At 45.8% G+C, this 24,211-nt stretch overlaps 1 protein-coding gene across 8 annotated transcripts in view; it reads left to right on the top strand.

Annotated features, from left to right (window-relative positions):
* Window positions 1–24,211, top strand: part of RHBDL3 (rhomboid like 3) — a 64,978-nt gene that overhangs the window by 19,710 nt on the left and 21,057 nt on the right. For 4 of the 8 annotated variants that reach the window (XM_068655071.1, XM_068655072.1, XM_068655074.1 and 1 more), the window contains one exon: window positions 18,337–18,495. The exons of 1 other annotated variant lie outside the window; for it this stretch is intronic. In XM_068655071.1, coding sequence (XP_068511172.1) covers window positions 18,337–18,495 — 159 coding nt within the window. Of the gene's footprint in view, window positions 1–3,541; window positions 3,626–18,135; window positions 18,250–18,336; window positions 18,496–24,211 lie in introns of those variants that run through there. 3 more of the 8 variants (XM_068655075.1, XM_068655070.1, XM_068655077.1) reach the window with 2 other exon arrangements.

The raw sequence follows: 24,211 nt of genomic DNA, 5'->3' as shown, positions 1-24,211 counted from the left end.
CTGTGGGAAGTCTATCATTATTGTACTGATGTACGACTCTGTGAGTACCGTATCCACGAGGATGTGTGCCAGGGTTAGACCAAGCCGTGTTTCTATCTGGCAGTGTGAAGAAATGACCGTGGGTTGGCACGATTCTGGGAAGGCAGTGAAGGAACCCGATTTGCTGGGTGGGGGCAGCAGGAACAGAACTAAGGTGAAGGATCCGTGTCAGGTGGCTTGGGGTGCAGGTGGAACCTTTGTGGTGCTTCTGTTCAATACCATGGTGTTTGAAAAATCCCTAGAGGCAAGTAGAGGTGCTTGGTGATGATGTCCTGCCTCTTAAGTCAGCTAGTTGTGATGGCAGGGCTTTGCAGGCTGCTGCGCATTGGTATTAGCCTGTATTTTACCTTGTAAAAATCTGCTGTGTTTGCTTGAAGGGCATCAGACAAGTATGCAGGCAAAACTCAGCTGCTTTGTGAAAAGAGCTGAGTCAAAAGCAGAGTTTCCCTTCTGTGAGGGGGAAATACCCAGACTCATGGTGCAAATACTCAAACCAGCAGCAGGTTTGTGCCTCTCCTACATGGGACAGAAATAATGCAGATCCCAAAGCAGCTTTCGCAGCTGGGTCACAGCTCCTTCCTTTCTCATCAGAACGAGTTGCGACACTGACTGTCACTGGCTTACAGCTGACACTGTAGGCGCACTGCCCTGTGAATGCTCATATGTAGAGTTACTGCAGGGCTCAGCAAGGCTAGAAGTCTTGTTTATGTGGCTTCTGTCCTGGTCCTCCTCACATCCTTAGTGTGATGAGCAGCACCCGGTTGAATTTGTTTTCTGTCTGTTCCTCCCTTGTCTTCGCTATCGTTAATTGTTAGCATCTGGATTGAAAGATTGCCTCTGAGTGTGGTGCTGATGGGATGTTTCCACAGGGGATTAGGGCTGGAGTGGATTGACAGGAGGCAATATCCTTGCCTATCACAGCTGGAAGTTTGCCAGCTGTGTGTCTGCTCATTGCTGCTGCTCTTCCAGTTACTCCAGTTCATGTCAGGGCACGGGCAAGAGTCGGTCACAGCTCTGCCCCCCCTTGCTGGGGCCAGCTGCTCAGGTGTGGCCCCATGCATGCAGCAGCTGTGTATGGCCTTCTGTAAGACTTTCAGCCTCTTTGCGTTGTCTGAACCATCCTGTGAAAGTGTTTCCCATACCTGGATCATCAGGTGGTTTTGTACTGTGCAGCACTTTGATCAAGGATGTGGGTAATAACAGCCTTGTGTGGCACTCTGGCAGCAGCTGAGAGGTTGTTTCTTACTGTAATGTGCTCCCCAGGTGGCTAACTTGTCTGTAAATCATGCAAGTGCTTCCTGGAGCTTTGCTTGCTTTCTGTTACCATCTTGGCTGCCAGGATTTCCAAAAGCACAGCCTCCTGCTCTTGTAAAGGCATTAAGTCTGTATTTCCAGTGCCCTGAAGCATAGCCAAGGGTCCCGCTAACCTCACTGAGAGGTTAACTAGGCCCTGAGAGATTGTGTTTGGCTTTTGCTTTGGTTCAGGTTCTTGTGGAGTCTGGTCTTTTCCTGTACATGCACAAGGAGCTGGGGAGAATCCCTGGGCATTTCGAAAGGCAGGAGTTTCCCCTGACTGTGGTAGTCTCCTGATCTGCCTCTAACAAGGTCTCGGAGACCCATGTTGCTCTTTCCCAAAGGTGGCACGTCCTGCAGTAACCAAAGGGTATCTTTTACCTTGCGAGGACAAGGTGTGGTCTGGAGGCATGTTTGCTACTTGCTGCAAGTAGTACAAGTGATGATTTTTTTTCCCCATAGTTAAGACAAACTGGCAGAAGTTTTCTGTGCTTTCAAGCTGTTATATTAGGGAAGGTTTCCATGTATGTTGATGCTGTCTACAGCTAGAGTTGTTGCAAAAATAAATAAATAAATAAATGAAAATGTTATCAGTTTGAAGGAGAACCTTGTATCTGACCTGTCTCTGACTCTGAATCTCAAAGATAGCCAAGTAAAAACAGCAGAGTTTGCACCAAGGGGCTCAATTTTTTTAGGACTTCTTGGAGGAAATGTTAAAAGATATTCACAGGGGTTAGGAACATTGTTGGATTTAATTTTATTTTTTTTAAATGAAAATCCCAGAAGCTGGGATTCCCCAGTCAATTTAAGCTCTTTGAGATAGCTCAAAGATTCTTTTATTTCTTTCATTAAAACCTTTCTTTTTCTGGCTTATGGAACCATGCAAGTAGGAATTACAACACTGCTTGTTATTTTGTTGCCCATCCCATCCGTTCTTCATCCCCAAATCCTTTCAGCTCTCCCTCCCTTCCCTTCCCATCTTGCCTTGAAGGGCTGGGAAAGCAGGCGCCGGCACATTATGCTGCCTGCCTGATTGTTGTGGGGTTGTGTTTGTGCGGGGAAGGTCACGAGACAAAAAGACCACCAGGCAGGGGCCTGCGGGGGGGAGGGTTCAGACCCTCTCCATTCTGTCCTTGTGGCGCTGGGTGGGAAGAGGCTTGTTTGCATGGCAGGATTTTGGGGGGTGGCTTTTTGTGGAGGTTTCTTCCACGGCTGCTGCATGGGCCCTGGAGGGCTACAACAAAAATAGAGCCCATGCATGAGATTCATGAAGTGAGAGAACCACGAGGCAGAGCAGTCGGTGCGGGACTGTCAGTGCCTGCTCTGGATGTTTTGTTTGTGTTACATCCGGACCTGGCTCTGGTGGGAGCTCTCCTGGGATACCTGAGTCCTGTGGACTGAGGTCCTTAGCTGGAGGAAGGCTGGGGGATTTCCTCTGGCGTGGCTGTGATGTGGGGGACAGCTCTGTGGATCTGCCACAGTGGCTTTGTTTCCCTGAGTATTTGTGAGACTTGCAGTCAGTGACTTTTATTTGCAGCATCTGCCTCCTTCCTCACCTGTCAGCTCCATGCTTCTGAGAGCATCGCTCTGTTTAGGCAGGACTTGTGTCCTTATCGTCCCTATCCCCCAGCCCAGCTCCCTCTCACCCCCACCCTTAGGAAGCATCTCAGTCTGTATTTGGCGGGGGCTTGCACAAAGGCAAACATTGTCAGGGACTCGTTGCAACTGTCCCAATTACCCTGAGTTCATTTGCATAAGAAGATTGCCCAGCCTGTGGTAGTGGCTTTGCCTTGGCTGCCTGATACGGGACGCTTAGATCTGGGGAGCAGGAAAGAACTAGAGTTCCCAGGCTGGGTGTGGGATGGGGATGGGGTGACAGGTTGGTCCCTTCCAGTGTGGATGCTGCAGCAGCCCTTCCTGGAAGCAGCTGACTTGTCAGCTGCTGGCACCACAAGTCTGTCTGATTCAGTGGCAAGAGCTGCCAGTTTCCCAAAGATGTGGAAACAAGCACGCTGAAGCATACCCGAACTCCTGGCTGTCCCATCTAAGAAATCCTTCTCCTGAATAGTGTTTATCTATGTATTTATGTATTTATTTTTTAGATGTTGACCCTGCTTGAATGCTTCTAGACTAAGCAGTGAACTGCCTTGTGCTGTCACTTCCCTCAGGCACACATAACCTCTTCTCCTTGTGTTTGGATTTCTTCCAGAGAGCTAGCTGTTCCTGCAGGCAGGCACTAAAGGGAGAGGAGAGCAGCTGGGATGAAGCACAAATCAGGAAGCAGGCTGAAATGGTATGATCCCTTGACCCAAAGCAATGGCTGGTGCTGTTAGGGCTTGCTTGAACTGCAGCAGCTGCACAGCTCGCGCTCCTCTCATTGAATTGAGAATTATTCATATTCTCTCACCCTTCCCCCTAGTGCCATATGTAATGTGATCTGCCAGTACCCAGGCTGGCAGATGGAAAACTAAGACGCTCTTCTACTGGCAATTACAGTTCTCCATGGGCTCAACTGGCCTGTGAAGCTGCGATGCTCAAGCTTGTCAGCTTTGGCAGAGCAGCCTTTCTGGAGATCCTTACAGCCCCTTTGGCACTGCCGCATGTTTGTGTATGCCTGTGCAAACACATCAGTCCCATGTCCTTGCTGTTCCCAGGACAGACTCATTCACAAACAAGATGAGATGTCCAGATGAGAACTGTCAACCTTAGCATACTTGCTGGAGGTACTTTGACCTTTACTCTGTATTAATCCTTCCTTAACTCCCCACCCCCTTTTGTATTTGGCAATTTCCAAATTTTTACTAGTCAGTTATTAGGTGGCAATGTAGGAGTGCTTCATGGAGGTGGCTGGAGCACAGGCAGCCCATCTCAGCTCAGCTACAGTAGTCTTGGAAGTCTCCTGCTCCCTGGGTGAATGAAGCCTCTCTGCCTTGGGTTCCCAGTATGTAAAGTTGAATTCTGTCTGCTGAGCAGACAGTAGCACCACAGGTTATCATTTCAAAACACAGTATGTGCTAGAGACCTGACTGTTAACAGCCAGTTTCCAATTCTCTATCTGACATTTTTTTGTCCCTCTCTGAGAGGGATTGATGATCCAGCCAAGGTTTCTCAGGAATTTCTTTCGTATTTTATTACGAGAGAAAAATAGCTTCATGTCTCTTCCCAGATGAGTTGCTGTTTGTGCTCTGACTTCAGGATGCTCGCATTTTTTGCTTGAAAGTAACTGCATTGATATTCTTATGCTTATTTGGTGTGAGAAACATTTTTAAAAAAAAGAGGTGGGGGGGGCAAAGGGCAGAACCCAAAGTCTCACTGAGGCAGAGATGGACCCCTCATCATTCCTCTAATAACACTTTAAAAGTCAATCTGTATGTTTGATTTCCATGATGTGCTGAAAAGGCAGAATAGGGTCAACTCTTAGATTTACATTTGTTTTCCTTTCCACTGTGTTTGTTTTCGAGAGTTGTGTCCTACCTTCAGCTGTGTTTCTATGACCTCTCATTTTAGCTTGTGTGACAGTGAAGTCTATTTATGAGCAGCAAAACATGAGCTCCAGACACTGAATTAGCTTTCAAATGGTCGCTCCTGACAAACATGAAAGATTATATAAGCATTAAATAAAGGCCTATAAGTTAAGGCCTTATGCTATCCCTCGCCAAGTTCTTGACCATATCTTTTATTTTGCATTTGGGAAAACAAGATTTGGTATAGGATTGTGTAGAGGGTGACTGCCAGACCTAGGAGGATTAGTGACACCTTGGTATATCTTAACCTACACACCCAAAAGGGATGGGATTGGATCCAGTTTTCAGCTCTGCCAGTGAGCTTCAAGTAATAGACTGTTTCTTTTCTAACTGCCTCAGTTTCCCCAGCTGTGAAAAGGGTGGAGGTAGGTGAATCATAACACTTAGTTTTGTCTGCAGTTACCTAAAAGATTGGGAAAAGGCTTTTTGTTTCCCTTTGAGCAAAATACTTAGTTTGACTTGAGCCATTTATGTTGATACTCTCCACATAAAAAATAAATGACAATTTTCTCATGGAACATTTTGAAAACGCTGCTGCCCGGTATTTTGGCCTTGAATTTGAGAAGATTTCTTCTAAATGGTCAGCGTTCAAAGCTAAGACAAATTCACAGGGAAGTCCTGGCAATACTGAAATCTCCAAGCTTTACTTGGAAAAGTTTTGTTTTGGAAAAATTATCCTTGCTTTAGAAATGGGAGGAATGTTCTGCAAACAACACTGGTGATAAGCAGTGTTTCTGTTACACGTATAAACTGCATGGTGTCCCGCCTTTAGGGTAGTGTTACACTTGCATCTGTTGGGTTGCTGCTTGTAATTGTCTTTGTGCTTTATCCCATCAGCTATTTCCATGTCACTGGCTCAGTTTTGCTACAACCCTTTTTAATAGAGGCTGTCTGGCTGTTGGTGGCTGCTGTTTGAGTTGGGCTGGGTTCATGAGAATTCGTTGGCTGGGAGCAAAGGAGGTGTCTGATGGTGTAGGGATTATACGGGGACAGATGATGGTAACACTGTCTGCTCCAGGCAGCTTTTCTGCTCCTGGATTAAAGTTCATGCTGTGTTACTTGTCTCTCTCTCTCTAAGGCCTTGTCAAGCCTGTGTGGGAAGCTATTCTGTTTGCACTGTTTCGCTGTGTGCTACTCTGCTCTCTCTCTGCCTCATTTCTCCTCCCTCTTCCCCCTTCCATTCAAGCAGCATCTTTCACTCTTCCCTATTCAGTGTCTTTGAGCGTCTTTGCTCTCTGCCCTGTGTAAAACTTCCATGCCCTCCCTACCATTCATCACCTTTTTGCTCATTCACATCCCTGCTTGCCTTTCTCCATTCATCCGGGCTTCCTCTCAGCCAGTCTGGGCTGCCCTCTCCTCCTGCCCCTTCTGCAGTTCTCCTTTTGTGTCTTTGCACTCCCTTCTCTGACCGTCCGATGTGCAGCAGTCTGCAGCATGCTCCATGAGGATGCTCTGCTAGAAGTTGATCCCCCTTGGTGGGCTAATTAATCCCCAGTGAAGCCAGTGGGATTGTTTGAGGAGGATTTGTCTCTCTAATTATACTCACAGGTGAGAAAACTTTTTTCTCCACTCTCTTCCTGCTTCCCAGAGACACAAGAACGATGCGTGACTAAGAGAAGTGTTGCCACTTCCTAGACTTCCTTTTCAGTCCGGTCTTCCTGTCTCTCCCTCCTGCCTTGTTTTCCTCTTTGTTTTCAGTTGTTTCAGTTCAGGTGATTCTATGGGGGGGGGGGGGTGTGCTTTGAATTTCTTATTCCTGAGGAATGTGACTCCCGTTCTCTTAATTATGCTAGTGCTCTAATTATGGCTGTTGCCTGTGCCTTCTCTGCTTCCTTCTTCTGATCACCTGCATTTCTGATCGCTTATATCACCCAGTTTGACACTGGGACCATATGAGTTGTGGAAAGCCATCTCGGCACTTGAATGTGTGACTGAAGTGTTGTCCAGGAAATAGAGCCTGTGACATGCGCTGGGCAGGGCTTGTTGTTTCTAAGATTCAGTGCAGCCACAGCTCCGTGCTCCTGATGCGGGCACAACAAATGTAGATCATGGGCTTCTGCTAAAGATCCCTGAACCTGCTGTGTACCTGGTCCCCTACAGCTCGCACCTGTGCTGGCAGTGTGCAGCTCTCACCTGAGCCTACTGGAGGAGCACGTCTCTGCTGCCATGTGGCTGGAAAACTAAGTGGGAGGTCTGCTCGCCTGTGGATGCCCATGGGGACTTAAGCTTTGAATGGTTAAAGGGCATTCGAGCCAGACTGTTCAAGTGAAAAGGGGAGTATGAGAGCTTGGGAAGAGTGCACAGGCTTGTCAGAGGAAGCAAATGCTCTTCAAAGTGGCTGTGAGCCCTGTACACTGCAAAGTCTGTGTAGTTCAGTAACAGAGGCAGAAATGAGGTGGAGGCAGGCAAAGAGTGCGGCTGTCTGAAGGAGGGAGGGTTTGACAGGACAAGCACTTTGTTGTGTGGGAGGCTGCGAAGGGAATATCTGCTGTCATCTCCCCAGACAATAAAAAGTTCCTGATACGGCTCAGGTAGGGCCAGGCTCTGTGGGGACTTGAGAGTGCTGTGGGAAGGAGCCTTCCCCCTGGAAACTGTTTAAAAGATGGATTTCAAGCCGTGCTGTGGTACAGTTTATTGCCAGGCAGGCAAGTTGTGTAAAAGGGATTCCCTGCTCACCGTGTTTGGGCCCTGCAGTGATGTTACACCTGCAGGGTACAGCTCACCCCAGGCCAGCCCTGCGTTTTGGTGCCTGCAGGAAGAAATGCTCTGCTCAGGCTGTGAGGCTGGGGCTGGGAACCTGCACAGACTGCACTTCTTTCTGTGAAGTTAGTTACAACCCTGTTCCACAGTTGTTATTATATCATGATTCATTTTAAAACTTCTGCTAAGTTTTGTGTCTACGTGACAAACTGAGGCAAAGAACTCTGGAAATGCTCTGCCTTGCCTTGTGTTTGTCCCTCTCATTTCATAAGGGCATATAAGAGGCCAAAAATGTAGCTTGATTTTTCTGATCAATGGTTGTGCAGCTTTGGCACTCAGACAGATTTCTCTTACCCTTAAGCCAAAGTATATTTGACATAGCAAATATTATATTGACATAGCAAATATATATGTGCTGGAAAGGTACAGACACTGCAGGGCTGTCCCTCACAGCCCTCCATGCAAGGAACATATAGCCTGGATGCCATCCAGGGCTTATTTGGATGTAACTCCTAAGAAAAAATGTGAGCCACTGAAGTTTTCAGAAACCTGTTTTCTTACTGCAGTTGTAACCCTTGTGATTACCCTGGAAAGATGTAAGCCAGGATTGCTTGCTCTCAAATGTTAACTATTACTCTAACTTGTACCATTGAATGCTTCCAGCTCTGAGCTCCATTTAGAACCAGCCTGTCTGGTGTACTTGTGCTCTGTTGCAGCAGAATCATACCAGGTACATGCAAGGCATCGCGGGGAATTCTGCAATACCTCTATCTCCTCTTCACAAGGCTAACACTTGCATCCACTCCAGTTCAGCTCGGAAAGCAGAGGAGCGTCTTTGTGACTGAGCAAAACCAGATGTAAAATCCGTACAAGTTTCATGTGCTTGCCAGTCTGTTTAGTAGGAGTCTTGCTCAGTGGTGATCAGTCTAACCAGAAGCTTGCTCTGAATTCTACTGTGGCTGGGTCATTCATGTTCTAAGTGTTAAAGCAGCTGTTAGCTGGGGCTTAAGACCCATCTGTTTGGTTCAGGTTTTTCTGAACCTGGTTAATGTCTTGCAGTCAGGTCAGAAGTGAACTGTTAGGATTGTCTGGTCTCTTGTAATGAAGGCCAGAAGAGCTCAGCTACACCTCATCTCCTAGGAAGGTTTGCAATTCAATGGTAAAAATTCCGGTGAAGTTAGTGAGCCATTTCACCTGTTAACGGTAAAAACAACCAACTCCTTTTACTCTAAGGCTGTCCAGCTTCAACGTTTAGCCCCTAGACATGATTATACCTTTGTTGTAGTGGGGAATCCCCTACTGCCAAATTTCTGTTTCCTTTGTGGGTTCTTTTGGACAGTGATCAAGTCATTGCTTAAACTTCCCTTTCATAAGCTTATGAACTGAGCCTATCAGTGGAGCCAGGCAGACTGTACTAGTGACACAGTGCCAAATGCAGAGGTAATGTCACCTCATTTACAAGCCTACAGGTCACATTCCTTTTTTTTTTTTTTTTTTTTTTTTTTTTTTTTTTTTTTGAAGGCAGCGATACCTTGAGAGCACTCAGTGTAACAGCAGACAAGGCTTTCCCCCTGCCAGTGGCTGCTTCTGAAGATGGCACTCCCTGTTCTGTAAGCTGTCTGGCATTCTTGGCTCCTGGCCATGTGGTTTTCTGTTTGTTTTTACAGGAATATGTATTGTTTGCAAGCATCTAACTTTACCAAAAAGACCCAGCTCATGCTTAGTAACTTGCTATTTTAACTCATCTGTGAGCATTATGCAGAGTTGTCTTATTATTTCTCCTAAGTCACTAATGGTAATTCTGTTGGGATGAGAAAAAATTGTCATGGGACCCCATTAGCAGCATCTCAGTGTGACGGTAGCTCTCCAGTTTTATTTTAAGACCTATCAAATAGCTGGACTTTAGCATGTTGAATGTGTGACAGCCTGAATTTGTGTCACAGTTCCGTCCTCAAACACAGCGTTGTCTGGTGCTGTCAGATACCTTGCAGAAATTGTTTATACAAGGGACCTTGCACCAAGCTTGTGTTCTCATCTAGGTGACACCAGTTCAATGTAGTCTAATTTCTGTAGCCATTCTAACCAGTATTAGACCGTTTCTCCTTCAATTGTGTGTTACTGCATGTCAGTCATCTGTTTGTTTGCTCTGGGTTGCTCTCAGGCCGACAGACCTGCTCATTCTATTAAATTCTTGTCACAGCCTTGCAGTTTTGGGAGTGGTGGGGGTGTCTGTCACTGTGCGTGGGCAGCAGTTTTAGAGCATGATTGGAAGGGTTTCATTGTTGATTCAAAGGTGGAAGACAGGTAAATAGCAGATCCTGATGTTCCTCCAGTGTTCCCGGACTTGCAGAAAGTCGGTATCATTACTGTCTTTTTAAATCTGCTGGATGCAAGTTATCTAGACCTGCTGATTCAAAACTATCTAACTTTAGCAACTGCTGTGTAACGTTCTCGAGGGTTACTGCTGGGACAGAAAGTACATCGTCATTGTATGGCAGAGATAAGTCGTTGGGCTTCTGCCCAGATACGGAACAGAAACACTGCAACTACTCCTGAATTTTGTGCACTTCTCAGGCTAATGTTGGACCAAACCCTGGTTGGAATGAGAAGACTTCTCTGCCTCATCTCTACCAGCGGGGACTCTGCTGTGACAGGAGGCGTTGTCGATTGCAGTGCATTTTAAGGAAATGCTTGTGTATGTTTAGGTAACCTGGGAGTAAGCAGGGATCTGACTGCAAGAGCTTGGCCTGAAATACAGCCCCAGCTGAACAGCCATTATACCTTTTTTTCTTCTTAAATTTCCTTGTAGAACCGGTGATTGGAGCCTGCCTGTCTCCAGACTGTGAGGTTGAGTGTGCATGCTATGCTTTATGCTAAGCTACATAGTCCAAATAAATGCAGCATCCTGCCCAGAATGTATTGCATTTCAGCTCTAAATGGAGGGGGTTTCCCACTATGTCCCATCACAAAGTAGAAGTCCTGTGAGATTTAAAAAATATTTATATAGGATTTTGAGATTCTCCAATAAAACACTGCTAGAAAGACATAAACAATAATTATGTGGTGGTAACAAATGAGTATATCAAGTGTCAGGACACTACATGTATTGCTGCTTTCAACTTTTGATATTTAATACTTTACATCAACCAAATGAAATGTGGGTTTTATTTTAATCAGGCTGGAATTTGAGCCCTAAAAGCTAGAGGAATTTAAAAGGGAGAAGAGATTGGGCATTTGCACGTATGAAAATGTTTGGGCCAGTGCTGACAAGCAGATCTGAAAAGATTTGGTGAAAGGATTTAAGAAAATGTTTTAACTGTTAGGTTGGATTTGGTCATGGCAGTCACTAAGTGATATTTTCATGGACAAGATGAGCTTCCATCTCAAATGTGGCACAAGTTCAGGAAGTTGCAGAGTCAGTTCTGGCTTTCAGTGCACTCGAGTTTTCATACATTGCTGCTACTTGGTATTTTAGTAACACGTACAAATCCCTACCAGTGTTAAGGTCTCTCTTTTTCTCCTGCCACCCCCTTTCCAGTGAACAGAATGCCAGACTGTGACCAGCACGCAAAGAGACCTGGCTGTATGCAGGTTTGGCCTGAGGTTGCCCAGTGAGTCAGCACCAGAGCTGGGCTGGTGATTTAAGATTTAGGACTTGCAAGACTGGGCCATAACCTGCCCTGCTTGTCTGGCCTGTTGCTACAGCTGAGGATGTCTATCCAGCAAAATGTGCCTTGTGGCTAGTGCTGGAACAAAATTAAAAATCATGTTTCCACTTAAAAACAAAATAAAAATAATAATAATTCTAGAGTGCCTCAGCTTCTTCCATTAGTCTTAATGCATTGACATAAATAATAGAAGAGGAAGAAGCAGTAGTGGAGAAGGCTCAGTCTATAAACATGTCTTTCTGCATTAAGCCTTGTGGCAAAATGGAGGGCATCTCCTGCCATCCATGCTGTCTCATTAATCATGTAATTATCTCCCTCACTTTCAGTGCTGCATCTCCTTCCTCATCAGTGTTGCTGATAATGGAGCTTCTATTTACCCTGGCTTCTTTCTGGGGTGTGGCTTTGGCTTCAAAGCCAGCACAGTGGCACATTTTGAATAATTTAGTTCCGGGTGGCTTGAACACTGTGTAATTTCCCAGCTGAGACTGGAGGCTGATTCCTGCGAGCGTTCTGCCAGGAGGCTGATCTGGAGAGTGGCAGTGGGATTGCTCAGAGTGGTGGGTCATCGAATCAGCAGAAGACTGAAAGCTGATTCAACAGGTCCTGTGAGTGCATCTTGGCTCTCTCTTAGTGTCTTAGGAAGGACTTGCAGCAAGAAGCCCACAAATGGAGGAAGGAGAGGGGAGAGAGGTGTATTTAAAAATGCGCTTGGAGGCAGAAACATGGATTTGGCTACCTGGCTGAGAATGAAAGACTTCCCAGCAAACTGTGGGTCAGAATTTCCTGGGATCTCTGAACGCAGGTTTTGCTTGGCCTGTTTTATGTCTATGGGGGCTTGATCTGGGATCTAAACTTCTACAGAGCCAAGGAGGCAAGGGCAGGAGTTCAGTGAGGTCTAGCTGATGAGTCCCTGACCAAGCTGTCATTGACTTTGGTTTTGGAAAGGCTGATTAGTTTCTGTATGGGAAACCTTGGCAGAAGACCAGTTATGTTCATGTTCTCCCTGTGCTGCTTGGCCTTGTGGCTTGCTAATAGCCCTTTGGTGGTGTCTTACCTTACAGTCATGCTCTGTAAGTACTCCACAGCACTCACTGTGCTGGGTCATGCAGGCACAGGTCCATCGCTCCTGCCTTGTAGGTGGGGAAGTCAGGGCACTGTGAGAGGCTTCTGGACTGAGAAAAGAATCTCTCTCTCAAGAGATTTTCACTCCATAAATCTTTGCAATACCAAGAATCAAACCTGGTCCCAAAGCCTTCTTTTCCATCTGCCAAACAACTGAGCAGCATTGCATTCCTGAATCATTTTATTCTCCTGTTCATATCAAATGAGTGCTTCCATTGTCTGCCTAGATAAAATTGCTTTTGCAGAAGGTAACAGCAGATGGTAGTACGCTAGGACCCATACTTGTCTCTGTGCTTGAGACAGTAAAAGAAATAAATTAGAGCAGAAATGCCTCTACAGATGGGCCAGCTGGCTGATGGACTTGAGTCCTGCAGGCTATTCTGGTCTTCAAGGAAAAGGGAATCTTAGACCAGCTCCCGCCATCTCCACTTTGCCATGTGCTGTGTGCGGTGAAACAGCTACCCAAATCTAGGTGATGGGCCATCTGCTCTGCAAACGTCTCTCATCCCAAGCAAATGCTGAGCTGGGTAATATTGTGCTCTCTTGCACTGGTTTTCCTGTGGAGCAGGTGCTGTCTCAGGGCCCTGTCTGGTGAGTTAGGGTATTTGCTCTGTGCTTAAATGCAATCTAGATCCTGAGAGATGGGTGATGTTTCCAGCCCTCAAGTTCACCTCAGGTCAAAGCAATCTAGCATGTGTTAAAAATACAGCTGGACAGCCTTTAATCACTATATATTGCCTGGGCGGTGTTGGGTAAATTCATTATTAACAGGGAGGCAGCACTAATGTTTTGCCAACATGCTCATGGGACTCAGATTAGGTGACTCTAAGTGGTGAGAAGCTGGATTTTGAGGTGGAGGGGTATTCACTGACCTGCCACTCTTCTGGATAAGGGTTCCTCCTTGTGTGTGCACTTCCCACTTTCGGAAGAGAGCTCAGGATCATCAGGTTGTTGGGAAGGTCACCGCCACCAGGCAGTGATGAAAATCCTATTAGAACGACCCTTGCTTTTTGCCCTTGTATGTATTACGAGACCAACTTTAACCTTCTTCCTTGTTGTTCCTTTAATCCTCATCAAAGCAGCATATGCTACGTATCCTTCTGCCATGTTAAAAAAAAAAAAAAAAAAAAAAAGGCTCCCAGCATGACCACAGAGGCTGTGAAAAGACAGAGAATAAGCTCTGTCTGGTAAGACATCTAATAGGACATTTCCAGTGCCTGTTGTAGATACTTTTTCACAGCTTGGACTTGGAGTCTGTCAGTTCCACATATTGACTTGGACACTCTGATTTAACTGCAGCATGGCCCTTGAGGCTGGAGGTAGTCTGGGAGCATTTAATACATGCTGACATCCCTAGATTGCAGAGTCTGGGCCATCTAACAGTCTGGGTTCAAAGCCAGCAACGCTGAGAGTTGTTTCTGAAACCCTTGGAGACAAAAAGATTTTTCAAGCAATTGACTCTCCCTTTCCAGTGCCAGCCATGGAAAGGGGCTAAATATGACCAAGGAGCAGGCCTTCTATTGGCAGCTCTTCTGTGGTGGGAGATAAAGCAGCAGTTGTCACTTCCGTATATCAGGAAGAGAAGCTAAAACTCAGGGCAATTCATTTTCAGAACCTACCTCCTAGCCCAGAGCAGAGCTGGGGTCAGTGCCAGGAGGCCTGACTGCCAGGCTAGTCTCCCCAGGAGCCGAAGGCACCGCTGAACCATGGAACGACTCAGGCTGGAAGGGAATGATCCAACCCAGAGCCAACAACCAAATTGGATAAATTTGCTTGGAGCCTTGCCCATCGTGAAGACAACTTATGGTTTGAGTGATATATTCGCTTCGTGCCAAGACAATGTGGGAAACCATGGGTGGCAGCAAATTCTCTGTTCCTGGGGCAGATCCGCAATCCCAAAGCCAGCCAAAGGTCCTCGTATTGTGCCCAGTTCAGCTGTTGAGTCTCCAGCTGCTCTTGTGCCCCCGAGGGCTGTTTGCCATGGGGGGAGAGGAGCAGCTGGCTGCGCTATGTGAAGTGTCTGCCTTTTCCCAAGATACCCATTGTCTGTCTGTAGCATCAGCCTCCACCCTACTTGTTCACTCAGCCGTGGCTGATGCCTCTTTAATTAAAGAGGAGAAACAATTTGAGTTTTCATTTTCTTTTCTCAATCCCATTTCCAATTTCCATCAGAGTTTTTAGCCCTCTCTCCTTAATTTTTTCTTGAAGTTTTGATGTGGTGTCTTTGCTTTATGGGGTATTTGCCCTTAAATAAGGAAGAAATAGAACAGAAAGGGGGACGAAGGGCGAAAAAAGCTTGTTTTGGGCCAGGGAATTAAGATCTTGAGTCAGATGGCTGCTGCAGTCATTAACATATTTACATTTTTGCTTAAGAGCCTGGTTGAGGATCAAGGGAGTTAAGGGTGATTGTCACTGAGATGCAGAGGAAACCTTGCATGAAATCACCGTTAGTTTCCCATTGTTTGGGGACAGGGGGGCAATCAGCCGTCCTCATCCCTGCGCTGGTTGGGTTGCACTTGTCTGCCCAAGGAGAGGGGCAGAGGACGAAGTAACCAAGCTGAAGGAAGCCTCCACGCTGATTTAACCCAGGGAGCGCTTCCTCTGGGGCAGGACCCGGGGCTTGCTGCTGGCTGCCCGTCAGCTCTGGCCTCTCTGTGACACAGAGGTGCTTGCCTGGGCTCGTGGGACAGCCAGTCCTTACCGAGATCGTCATGGATAAATACATGAGGCGTCTAGTGAAGGTCAGTTGCTTTTATAATTGATGGACCCAAGTGTCTTGTGTGTGCCATCACAGGCTGCTTTTGTGGTGCATGGAGGCTCTTCTTCTGCAGGACTGGCGCAGGGATTGAGGCAGATTGAAGTGTTGGGTGGATTTGGGGTGCTGTGGTGTCATGGTGACAGATGAGTTTAATGTTCCTTTATTTTGTTTGAATAAGTTTAAGTATAAATAAGAGAATTCCCTTACAGCTGGGGTTTACAGTAAAACATTCTGCTCTAGCTCGTGGAAACTGCGTTCTAGTCCTGTTCTGAGGCAGGCATTTTTGGTTCAGATGCCAGTTGTTTATTGTTCACCTATTGCTCTTTCATGCTGTTCAGACCCACAGTTCCAATTCAAACTTATTTCTAACTGGAATCAATGTCATAGTGCCTAAAAGAAAATTATACATGGTAACGTGGCAGAGGAAAATGGGCTGCCGAATACACTGACGGTACTGAAAATACCAGCTACCTTCTAATGCTGCTTTGGTGGGAAAAGCAGGAAGACAGTGCCCTGGAGGGGGAATGCTCGTGCCTAGTGGTGTAAAAGAAGCATCCTCAGAGCTGTCTTGTTTGTGGGTGCTGAACAGGCTTCAGCTGTCTGTCTGGAAAGCCAGCATCCAGCAACAGATGCGGACAGTACCGGCCTGAGTAGCAGGATCCTACCTGCTCCAGTGCTAGGGAGTCTGGAGTCATTATTGTGTCCTCATGGGCTGGTTTGAAGTTCTGCAGTGCTTGTGTAATCCCTGTTCTTGGTTACAAAATGTTTCTTTTTGGAATGCTTTAAAACAGAACAAAGTCTGGGAAAAGTGGTTCGTGATCTGAGTAGCGTTTTTGTACTTGGGGAGCCTGCAGGCTTTGGCTCTTGTATCTCTTCTGGCCTTTGAAGGATCATCGACGTTGCCCACTGCTGTGGTGGTTGGTCTTTCTACAAAGTCAAACAGTGGGCACACAGCATGGGGGGAGATTCCTGTGCTTCAGTTGCTGACCCTGGCCCTCAAACTGGGAGGCATTCAAGCCTTCAAGGAGCAAATGGTTTTGCTCTAGATAAGATAAATTCTGACATCTTAAATGTCCAGACATACTTGAAGTGGTACAGTTAAGTAAGGTGTTGGTTGGGTCAAATGTTTTCAGGAAATGAGGATGAACACAGCAGTGTCTGTGGGATTGCAGGTGTTAGATCCATTCATTGAATGACTCATCTCTCTGCTTCTGCAAATTCCCCTTGAGAAAGGTCGCCTCAGGTATTATGCTAGTAATACTTTATTTCCTGGGTATCTGTGCTCTGGGACTGGGCACTGCAAAATTCAGATTTCTTGGGCATCCCAGCAAGAGCCCAAAAGCACCAGAGCTGAGCCTTTTGGAGAACCCCTATCTTTTGGGTTGGTTTTAGGATTCAGTTTGTTAAAGCATTAGAGCAGGGTGACTGGAGTAGGGGGAGCTGAACTTGTTCAGGGATTAATATTAAGCCCTTGTTTAACAGTAAACAGCTGATGAAATCCACCTTTGGCTCGAGGTGCCAGCTGTCAGGAAGGGTACATCCAGGCCACCTCACAAGGACAGAGCAACCTTTGGCAGGTGGTGGGGGTGAGCACCCAGCTCTGTCTTGGTTTGTGTTGTTCTGTGTAATCCACTTTTCCCAGCAGCTTCTACATGAAGAAGCTGCTGCTTTGACAAAATAGTACGCCAGCCCTGCTCCAGCATGGGACAGCGATCTCCCCTGCTCAGGTTAGGCAGCTCTTCCTCAGCAAAGCAGCCAGTGATAACAGAGTCCCCAGGAGCAGTGGGAGAAATGTACTCAACTCAGGCCAGAAGGAGCTGGAGCCAGGTCCTCGCACGCGGCAATGCATCCTCTAAACAAGCTGCCATGCCTGAAGCCGCTCTGTGTTGTAGCAGCTCTGCTTACAGCTGAGCAGTGCCAGCCCTGTTGGCAGGCGGCATCCTCTGCCACATCCCTCTTCTCACCCGCTCCCTTGCCAAGGCAGCCTTTACTCTGCTGCGTCTGATTGAAGCTTTTTTTCTGTTAGGAAAGAGTGAGAGGATTGTCAGGACCTTTTTGGCTCTGCCAAGGCCTTTTATGTCCCAAATGTTTCCATGAAAAGACTCCCTGACCACCCTGCCCCCTGACAGCCATTCACTCCAGCCAACAACTTGATATCATTATCTACAAAAGGAGGCCAGTGAGCACCAGGGAGCTTAGAGCCAAGTTTGGGAAATCAAAGGCAAATCTCCCAGCAACAGAATTCTGGCAGAGATGGGGCTGTGCCCCAGCTAGCGCAGGATGGTCTGGCTGCCTGTGTCCGCTGGCTTTCAAAGCACAAAAGAAACATGCTTGGCGTGGTGCCAGCGCTGGCTTTGTTGGGGCTGGGGGTGTGCCCGCCTGCGTGTGAGGGCTGCCAGCAGAGTGCCCTGGGGAGCTCAGTGTCAGTCAGAGGCTGAAGCAGTTGGAAGTTTGAACAACCACGTGAAGCTGTCTCCTTTTGTTCAGTGACATTTTTAGGAGATGAACCGTTCAGAGCGATGGAAAACAGCAACAGTTTTGGTCATTTCCCTCCAAATCTCACCTGGGACTTTCCTTCTATTGAGTTGGATTTACATTCTGAAATAGGCATGTGGCTGCTTTGCCATTTTCAGTTTCACTTAATGCTATCTCCAAAGACGTTTTCCAATCCACCTCTAAAGAGCTTTTCAGCAGTGAAAGCACTTGCACTTTGAAGGCACCTATAGAGGTGATTTGGAAGGCTGACTATCAGGAGAACTGAGCAGAAGGGGCTCAAGGAGGGATGACATTCCTGTGTTGCAATTGTATTGGGAAATACAGGTGTAAAACTGGTTTCAGTATGCTTTGTCTCACAGACTGTGTCTCCAATCTGCTTGATAGTCAGATAGAGAGGGATATAAAAAATAGCCAGGAGAAACGATGATATGGAGAATATAATTACAGAAGGTGAAGGGAAGGATACAGATGGTATCGTTAGAGAAGGTGAAGGGAGCTGACTTAGCTGAAGCTTGGATGGAGGTGGGATGATGATGCCTGGATTCATCCATCTCTGCAGGTGGGGGGAAAAAAAAGCAGGGTTTGTAGTTCCCTGTGAAAAGAAGCTGGAGGTCACCAAAATCTAGAGCAGCCCCCTGGATCCCTGCAGGTATGCATCAGACAATGAAAGCGTAGGAGGCCAGAGTTGTAGATAACATGGAATGGCTAATTCTGGCACTTTCCCCTCCTGTTCCAGTTTGATCCTGACAACACTGGCTACATCAGCACCGAGAAGTTTCGTTCCCTTCTCCAGAGACACGGCTCAGAGCTGGACCCCCACAAGCTAGAGGTCCTCCTGGCCCTGGCAGACAGCAACTCAGAGGGAAGGATCTGCTACCAGGACTTCGTCAACCTGGTGAGTGCTCCGACTGGCAGGGCCTGTCAGTCCTTAGCTCTGCTTAAAATGCTGTCTAGAGAGGGACATCCTCCCTTCCTCCCTCAACATCACTGTTTGCTGTCTCCCTACATCACACTGCATGGGCTTGCTGAAGCATTCAGTGGTGGCTGAACTCTTAAGCAAAGAGTCAAGTTGCTGATGATTTTTTCCAGGGAGACATGGTTGCATGGGAAGAACCTGTGGGAATTGTTGTAAGAAGAGCATTAAGCAGTGGTTGCTGATAGTTTAGAGGCTTTTCCTCTTGATATCAGTTGGTAGCTTTAATAAGGAGCCATCTGTTCACAAGCAGAGGTCTGTCAGTCTGGGGGTCTCCTGTTGTATTGAAGGATTTCACCACTTCCAGAAAAAGCATATAGATGAATGTTTGTTGACTTGCTGGGTAGAGTCATATTGCACTGCTGGAGACATCTACAGCAGCATGGAGATAGTGTTTCTGGGTCATGTTTGTTATAACCCAGGTAAGATGTCTCAGACTGCATGAGTCGTGATCTGGATACCTCTTTATCTCTACTGATGTGTCAGTTAGTGAAGGGATCTCTCTGTTTTTCATCAAGGCAGTTTGGCCAGCCAGCACAGATGTAGACGTGTGCTATTAGATACCCAAGATGGCCTAAAAATCTTTTATTTATTTATTTATTGCAAAACAGGTCTCTTAGGCAGTAGCTGTTCCAGGCACTTTGTCCTGTTCTTGCTCTGTCATTCCCCATCTGAGTCCCAGCAGACTTATTGCAGCAGGAAGAGAAACCTGGGTGTCAAAGGTTATGAGCAGAGAATGACAGTGACGTTCTTCAGGTTTTGCTGGAAAGTTGGTTCTTGATGCAACATATAATCTGTTTAATTTGTAATAATTTGTAACCGTGTACCTGCAGTCAACATGGGGATTTGATCCCTCATTTTGGGGGATTGGACTAGATGATCTTTCAAGGTCCCTTCCAATCCCTAACATTCTGTGATTCTGTGCTTTGTCATATTCACTCATGCATCGTCCTCTAGATTTAGAAAAAAAAGCGTATTCTAAATGTGAGACAAGGCATATAATCAGAAAAGCATTGTAACAGGGCACAGCTGTCAAGGATCCAGGTTACAGCCTCAGTCTAGCAGTGGTCAGTGTGAAGATGAAATTACACGGATACAATGATATAAAATAGATCTGCTGGACCTAATTGAGCAGTATTATTAGCCCTCTGCATGTAAAATAAATGAAGAACTATTAAGTACCTCACAGTGAGTGTGAGGTTTCTTTCAGTTCTACCTTAATAAACAGAGTGGTCAATAGTACTCTGTGATCAGCAGTGTATTTATAGTAACAGCTGCTTGTTCTATGGTTTGGTATGTTCAAAGAACCATGTAAGCATTAACTAATCAAACAGCACAACACTTAGGTAGCGGGAAGAGGTATCTTCTGACTTACTTTACAGAAATGATGGCCCAAGGCCAGCCAGAGCATTGGCAGCAGGCTCAGGAAGAGAACAGGGCTTTTTCTCTCTCCTTGCTTTACTGAGCTTGAGAGCAGAGCAAGCTAATGAGACAGGTGGGAGGTGAAAGGCATGGACGGCCTCCTCCTCCTTTGGGAAATGGGAGTTGGTAGCGGTCTGCACCTGCCTGAAGTGATTTCTGCAGAATGGCGAATTGCCTTCATTGCTGTTGAATGACTCCTGTAAAGAAGTCATTGATTTTCTATCATCAGCCCTTCTATCCTCCTTATCTGCATTTTTCGCCCTTGCTAATCGATAGCTAATGCAAATGCCAGAACACTTAAATTACTTACAAGTGGCATCTTTCTCTCTCTTCCTCCAGTTGCTATTGATTTCCAACATCCAAAATTTTTAGGGCACCTTTTTCCCTTGCTAGTTTCCTGCTCCCAAACCTTCCATGTGAACTTCCTGATGAAAAGAAACACCACAGTTGGCACACAATTGGAACTCTGAAGTTGGTGAAACACCTCTGATTCACTTTACAGGTGTCAATCTTGGAACAAGCAGTTATGTGGGGCAGTATTAAGCACGTGCTTTGTGCTTGATGATCATCATCCATCTCTGCTTTTTGCTGAGTTTAATTTGTCTGTTTTGGTAGTTTAGAAAGAATCAATATGCTCTCAGAAATGATGGTGCTGGATCTGGGGACCAGGAAAGCTTGACCCTTTTCTAGATCCACAGAGTCTTTACAAGGCTGGCTCTGTATGTCTGCTTTTTAGTTCTTCATCAACATCCGTGAACAGATACCCTCACATGATCAAGCACTGCTGATCAGCAGATCCCTCATGGCCTCTCAACCACATCGAAGGTACTAAAAATTTGAGCAAGAGGCAAAATGGCACCAATGAAACTCTGGCCACCAGAGGGGCTTTGAGGGGACGAAGGGGGCTGAGTATCTGAGATGTTTTTAGGTGCAGTTGTCAAAGCAGATGTGTGAAAGTAGCGGCGTTCCTACTGGGGTGGTTCACAAGCAGCCCTCATGGTTTCTTCCCAAGCTTGGTGATGAAAAGAGCTGATAAGCTACCTGCAACACTGTCTTACAAAGCTTCAAAGTCAAAGTGGTTATCCCCACAGCAGAAAGTAGGGTTTAACCAATGGTCCTCAAGGGAACTCAAATGCTCTTCCCTGGTCAGTTCCTGGGATACAATAATCCTCTCTGTTTTTTCTATAAGGTGTGTTCATTTTGATAAAAATTGAGTTGGGAGGGTCCTTCCTTTTTTCAGCCTTTCAAAACCCGTGATCTTTGCTGCGTTTCCTGAATGTGTGATAGAATGAGGTGCTGCTTATTCTGCAAGTGCTTGGATACTTGCTAGAGAGTCCAACGCGGAGAGATGCTGTTAGTGACTTCAGAAGCCATTGTAACTCTGTGATGTGATTATTTCCAAGAGATAGTACAGGCCATAAACTTCACAGAGCAATACTGTTGATTCACAGAGGGGCAAAGTGGAGGTGATTCAGGCTGCAGTGGTAGCTTGTGTTTTGTTCTTGTGAAAATAAAGTACATAACTCTTAGCCTTGCTCTGGAAAAGGAAAACTTCTATAAAACCCAGTGTTTAATAAAGCAGACTTACTAGAAAAGTAAATCACAGCTTATATGGAGACTAAAGCAAAATCTGTTTTGCAGCCCAATGGATCTCGCTGCCAGTGCAACTCCACAAAGCAGCCTAGTTCTCTTGAACCAAGTATGTTGTAAAAGCTGATGTAGATTTATTTAATGTGGTCCAGATTGGGCCTGCCAGCATGGGACAGGAGAATTCTAGGGGAAGGGAGTGTGTTTGCCCCATTGCTTCAACACTGGCACTACCCTGGGAGGTGCCCTAGTGCATACTGTAGGTCCCACTATCCCTGGTTTGCATTTCATGTTTAAAGGACAGGACTGGAAGTCAGGTGGACCTAAGTTTTGTTTCTGGCTCTGCAGCAGACGCACTGTGAATCTCTGAGACAGAGTTCATTGCATACCTTGGGAAAAGCAAAAACACTACTGCTTCCAGCAGAAATGTTTAGCTGTAGCTTTGCAGTAACTTGAAGTTGATGTCATATTGTGATGGTGAGCAAAATATATTAGCTAATTAAACCCATGTCCTTTGTTTTCCTGATGAAGGGTTAGCACCTGCTTTGCTTTCCCTGGCCTTGTTGGTTTTCAGGGACAGGCTAACTCTTTGTCATTTTCTGTGAGGCATTTTAAACACTGCGTAACAATAATCAGGTCACCCTAATCCCAACTTTGCTGGTGCCAGCATCTTTACCCTCCAGAGGAAGATTTCCTTTCGTTTTTATGATTTTTCTCTGTGGTTTGCTTGGAGTATGCTGCCAGACTGCAAATCCTGTCACTTCGAGAGAAGAAATAAAATTGCAGATGCAGGCTAAGAACTCTGCAGCCTTTGCTACAAGTGATGGATACACAGGTCTATTGGCTGTGAGGGGAGGATAACTTTGCAATAGGTTCTTACTTCATGGAAGAGGCTGGAACATAAGCTGTTGGTGGAAGGTTGCCTTGTGCTATATCCTGCTGAGCTGAATGCTCAAAGGGAGACTTAATCTCAAAATAAGTTTCGAGTTGAGTGTTTTAAGATTAAAAGGCTGCTGCAGAATAACCCTGGACTTCAGTTCTAGTGGCCTTGTCTGATGCTTGTAGTTTTGTTCTTCCTGCTGCTAATCTGGAAAGGTTTGTTGCAGGAAAAGCTACAGATTTCATAGCTCTATCTCTTCCTCTTTTTGTTTTGTACTAGCTGCACCACTGAACCAGGGCATGTACCCTGCCAACCATTAAGATGACTCCCATCGCTGACCTTGGGCTTTCCTTCAGCTTCCAATGGGACATCCATTTTAGTGCTTCCTCTGTCCTTGATTCACTGTCTTGGCTGAAACTCCAGGATTCCTGAGCTCTCATCCTGGCCTTAGTTCAGAGATATAATAAATATTTAATTTTTAAAAAGGTTTGAAAATCTCTTACTTCAGTATTTGTTCTAATATTATGCTGAGTAAGAAATGCTTCTTCTCAAGAGATGGATGGTTGTGCAAATGAGTGGTTATCTGATTGTGTCCTTATCCATCCCCTACCTCCTCAACATATTAAAGCCCTCACTGGGGTGAAAGTTCTTACTCCAGGGAGCACTTCCAGGAGCTGGATATCCTCCTGACAGGTGTTCTTCACTGCTTTTGTGTTGTTTTCCTTTCCATTTTGGAGAAAATGAGTCGTGTATCGTTTTTAATACTCCAAGAGCTTCATGCATCTCCTGAGGGGGGAAAAAAGCCACCAGGGGGTCAGGTGGGTATCTTGAAACTGAGTAACCGGCATGCAAGAACTTCTTTTGAAGAGTGTTCAGCTTGTACATTGATCTGACTCCATTAGATACTGGCTGCGTATACCAGCAGAAGAGAGCATTTTCTTCCAAGTGAACTAGTTGGGCCAATCATTATGCCAAATAAAGTGGAACTTAGCACAGAAATTTCCATCCTTAACCATGGTTCCTCAGCTGTTTCCAATCACATACAGTTGAAACTTGAGAAGCATGATGTCAACTTCAATGGTCATTTTAATTGTGTATGTATCTAAAATGCATAAGTGAATGGGAAATATTATAAAGGTATTTTAAAAGAAAGCTGCTTCAGAAAATAAAGTCTGGATTCACTTCAGATGGAGAATCCTTCCCAGTACTGAAGGAAAATGAACATGTGCTGGGGTTTTGAGGTTTCAAAGTCTGCTGCATTTTGACACAAAGTTATTTGAAACAGTAAGTTTGACTTGTCTTGTAAGTGCCCTTGTACTGTGGTTTACCTTTTCTAATGGAGGTGCTGGAAGCCTGGGACATTTAATAAGAGTCCAGACAAGGCCTTGAGCAGGGAAGACTCCTGCAATGACAGCGATAATTTATTTGTTTTCTCCTGCACTTTTCTTGAATCCCCAGAAGAAACCACTGCTTGGTCAAAGCTAATCAGGATATTTCCTTTTGTATCCATACTGTTTGGGAAAGGAAAATACTACCAGGTTGGTGCAGAGGATGTGAACATCTGTGACAGATGAACTTAATGCTGAGCTATGTGTTTTGGGCAAAGCAGTCTTTACCCACATTAGCATTTTGTAGAAGTGCATATTGAGGGAAGGAAATAAATGTGAATCTTGAAAGCAAAATTGATTGGAAAAGCTGCATTTGTAAGTAAAGTGGGTTATAAAACTAGAGCTGACAGAAGCTTTTAAA

The sequence above is a fragment of the Anas acuta genome, chromosome 18, assembly GCF_963932015.1.
Source record: "Anas acuta chromosome 18, bAnaAcu1.1, whole genome shotgun sequence".
Lineage (NCBI taxonomy): Eukaryota > Metazoa > Chordata > Aves > Anseriformes > Anatidae > Anas > Anas acuta.
The sequence above is the reverse complement of the archived record's forward strand: the minus strand, read 5'-3'. Positions and strand labels throughout refer to the sequence as shown.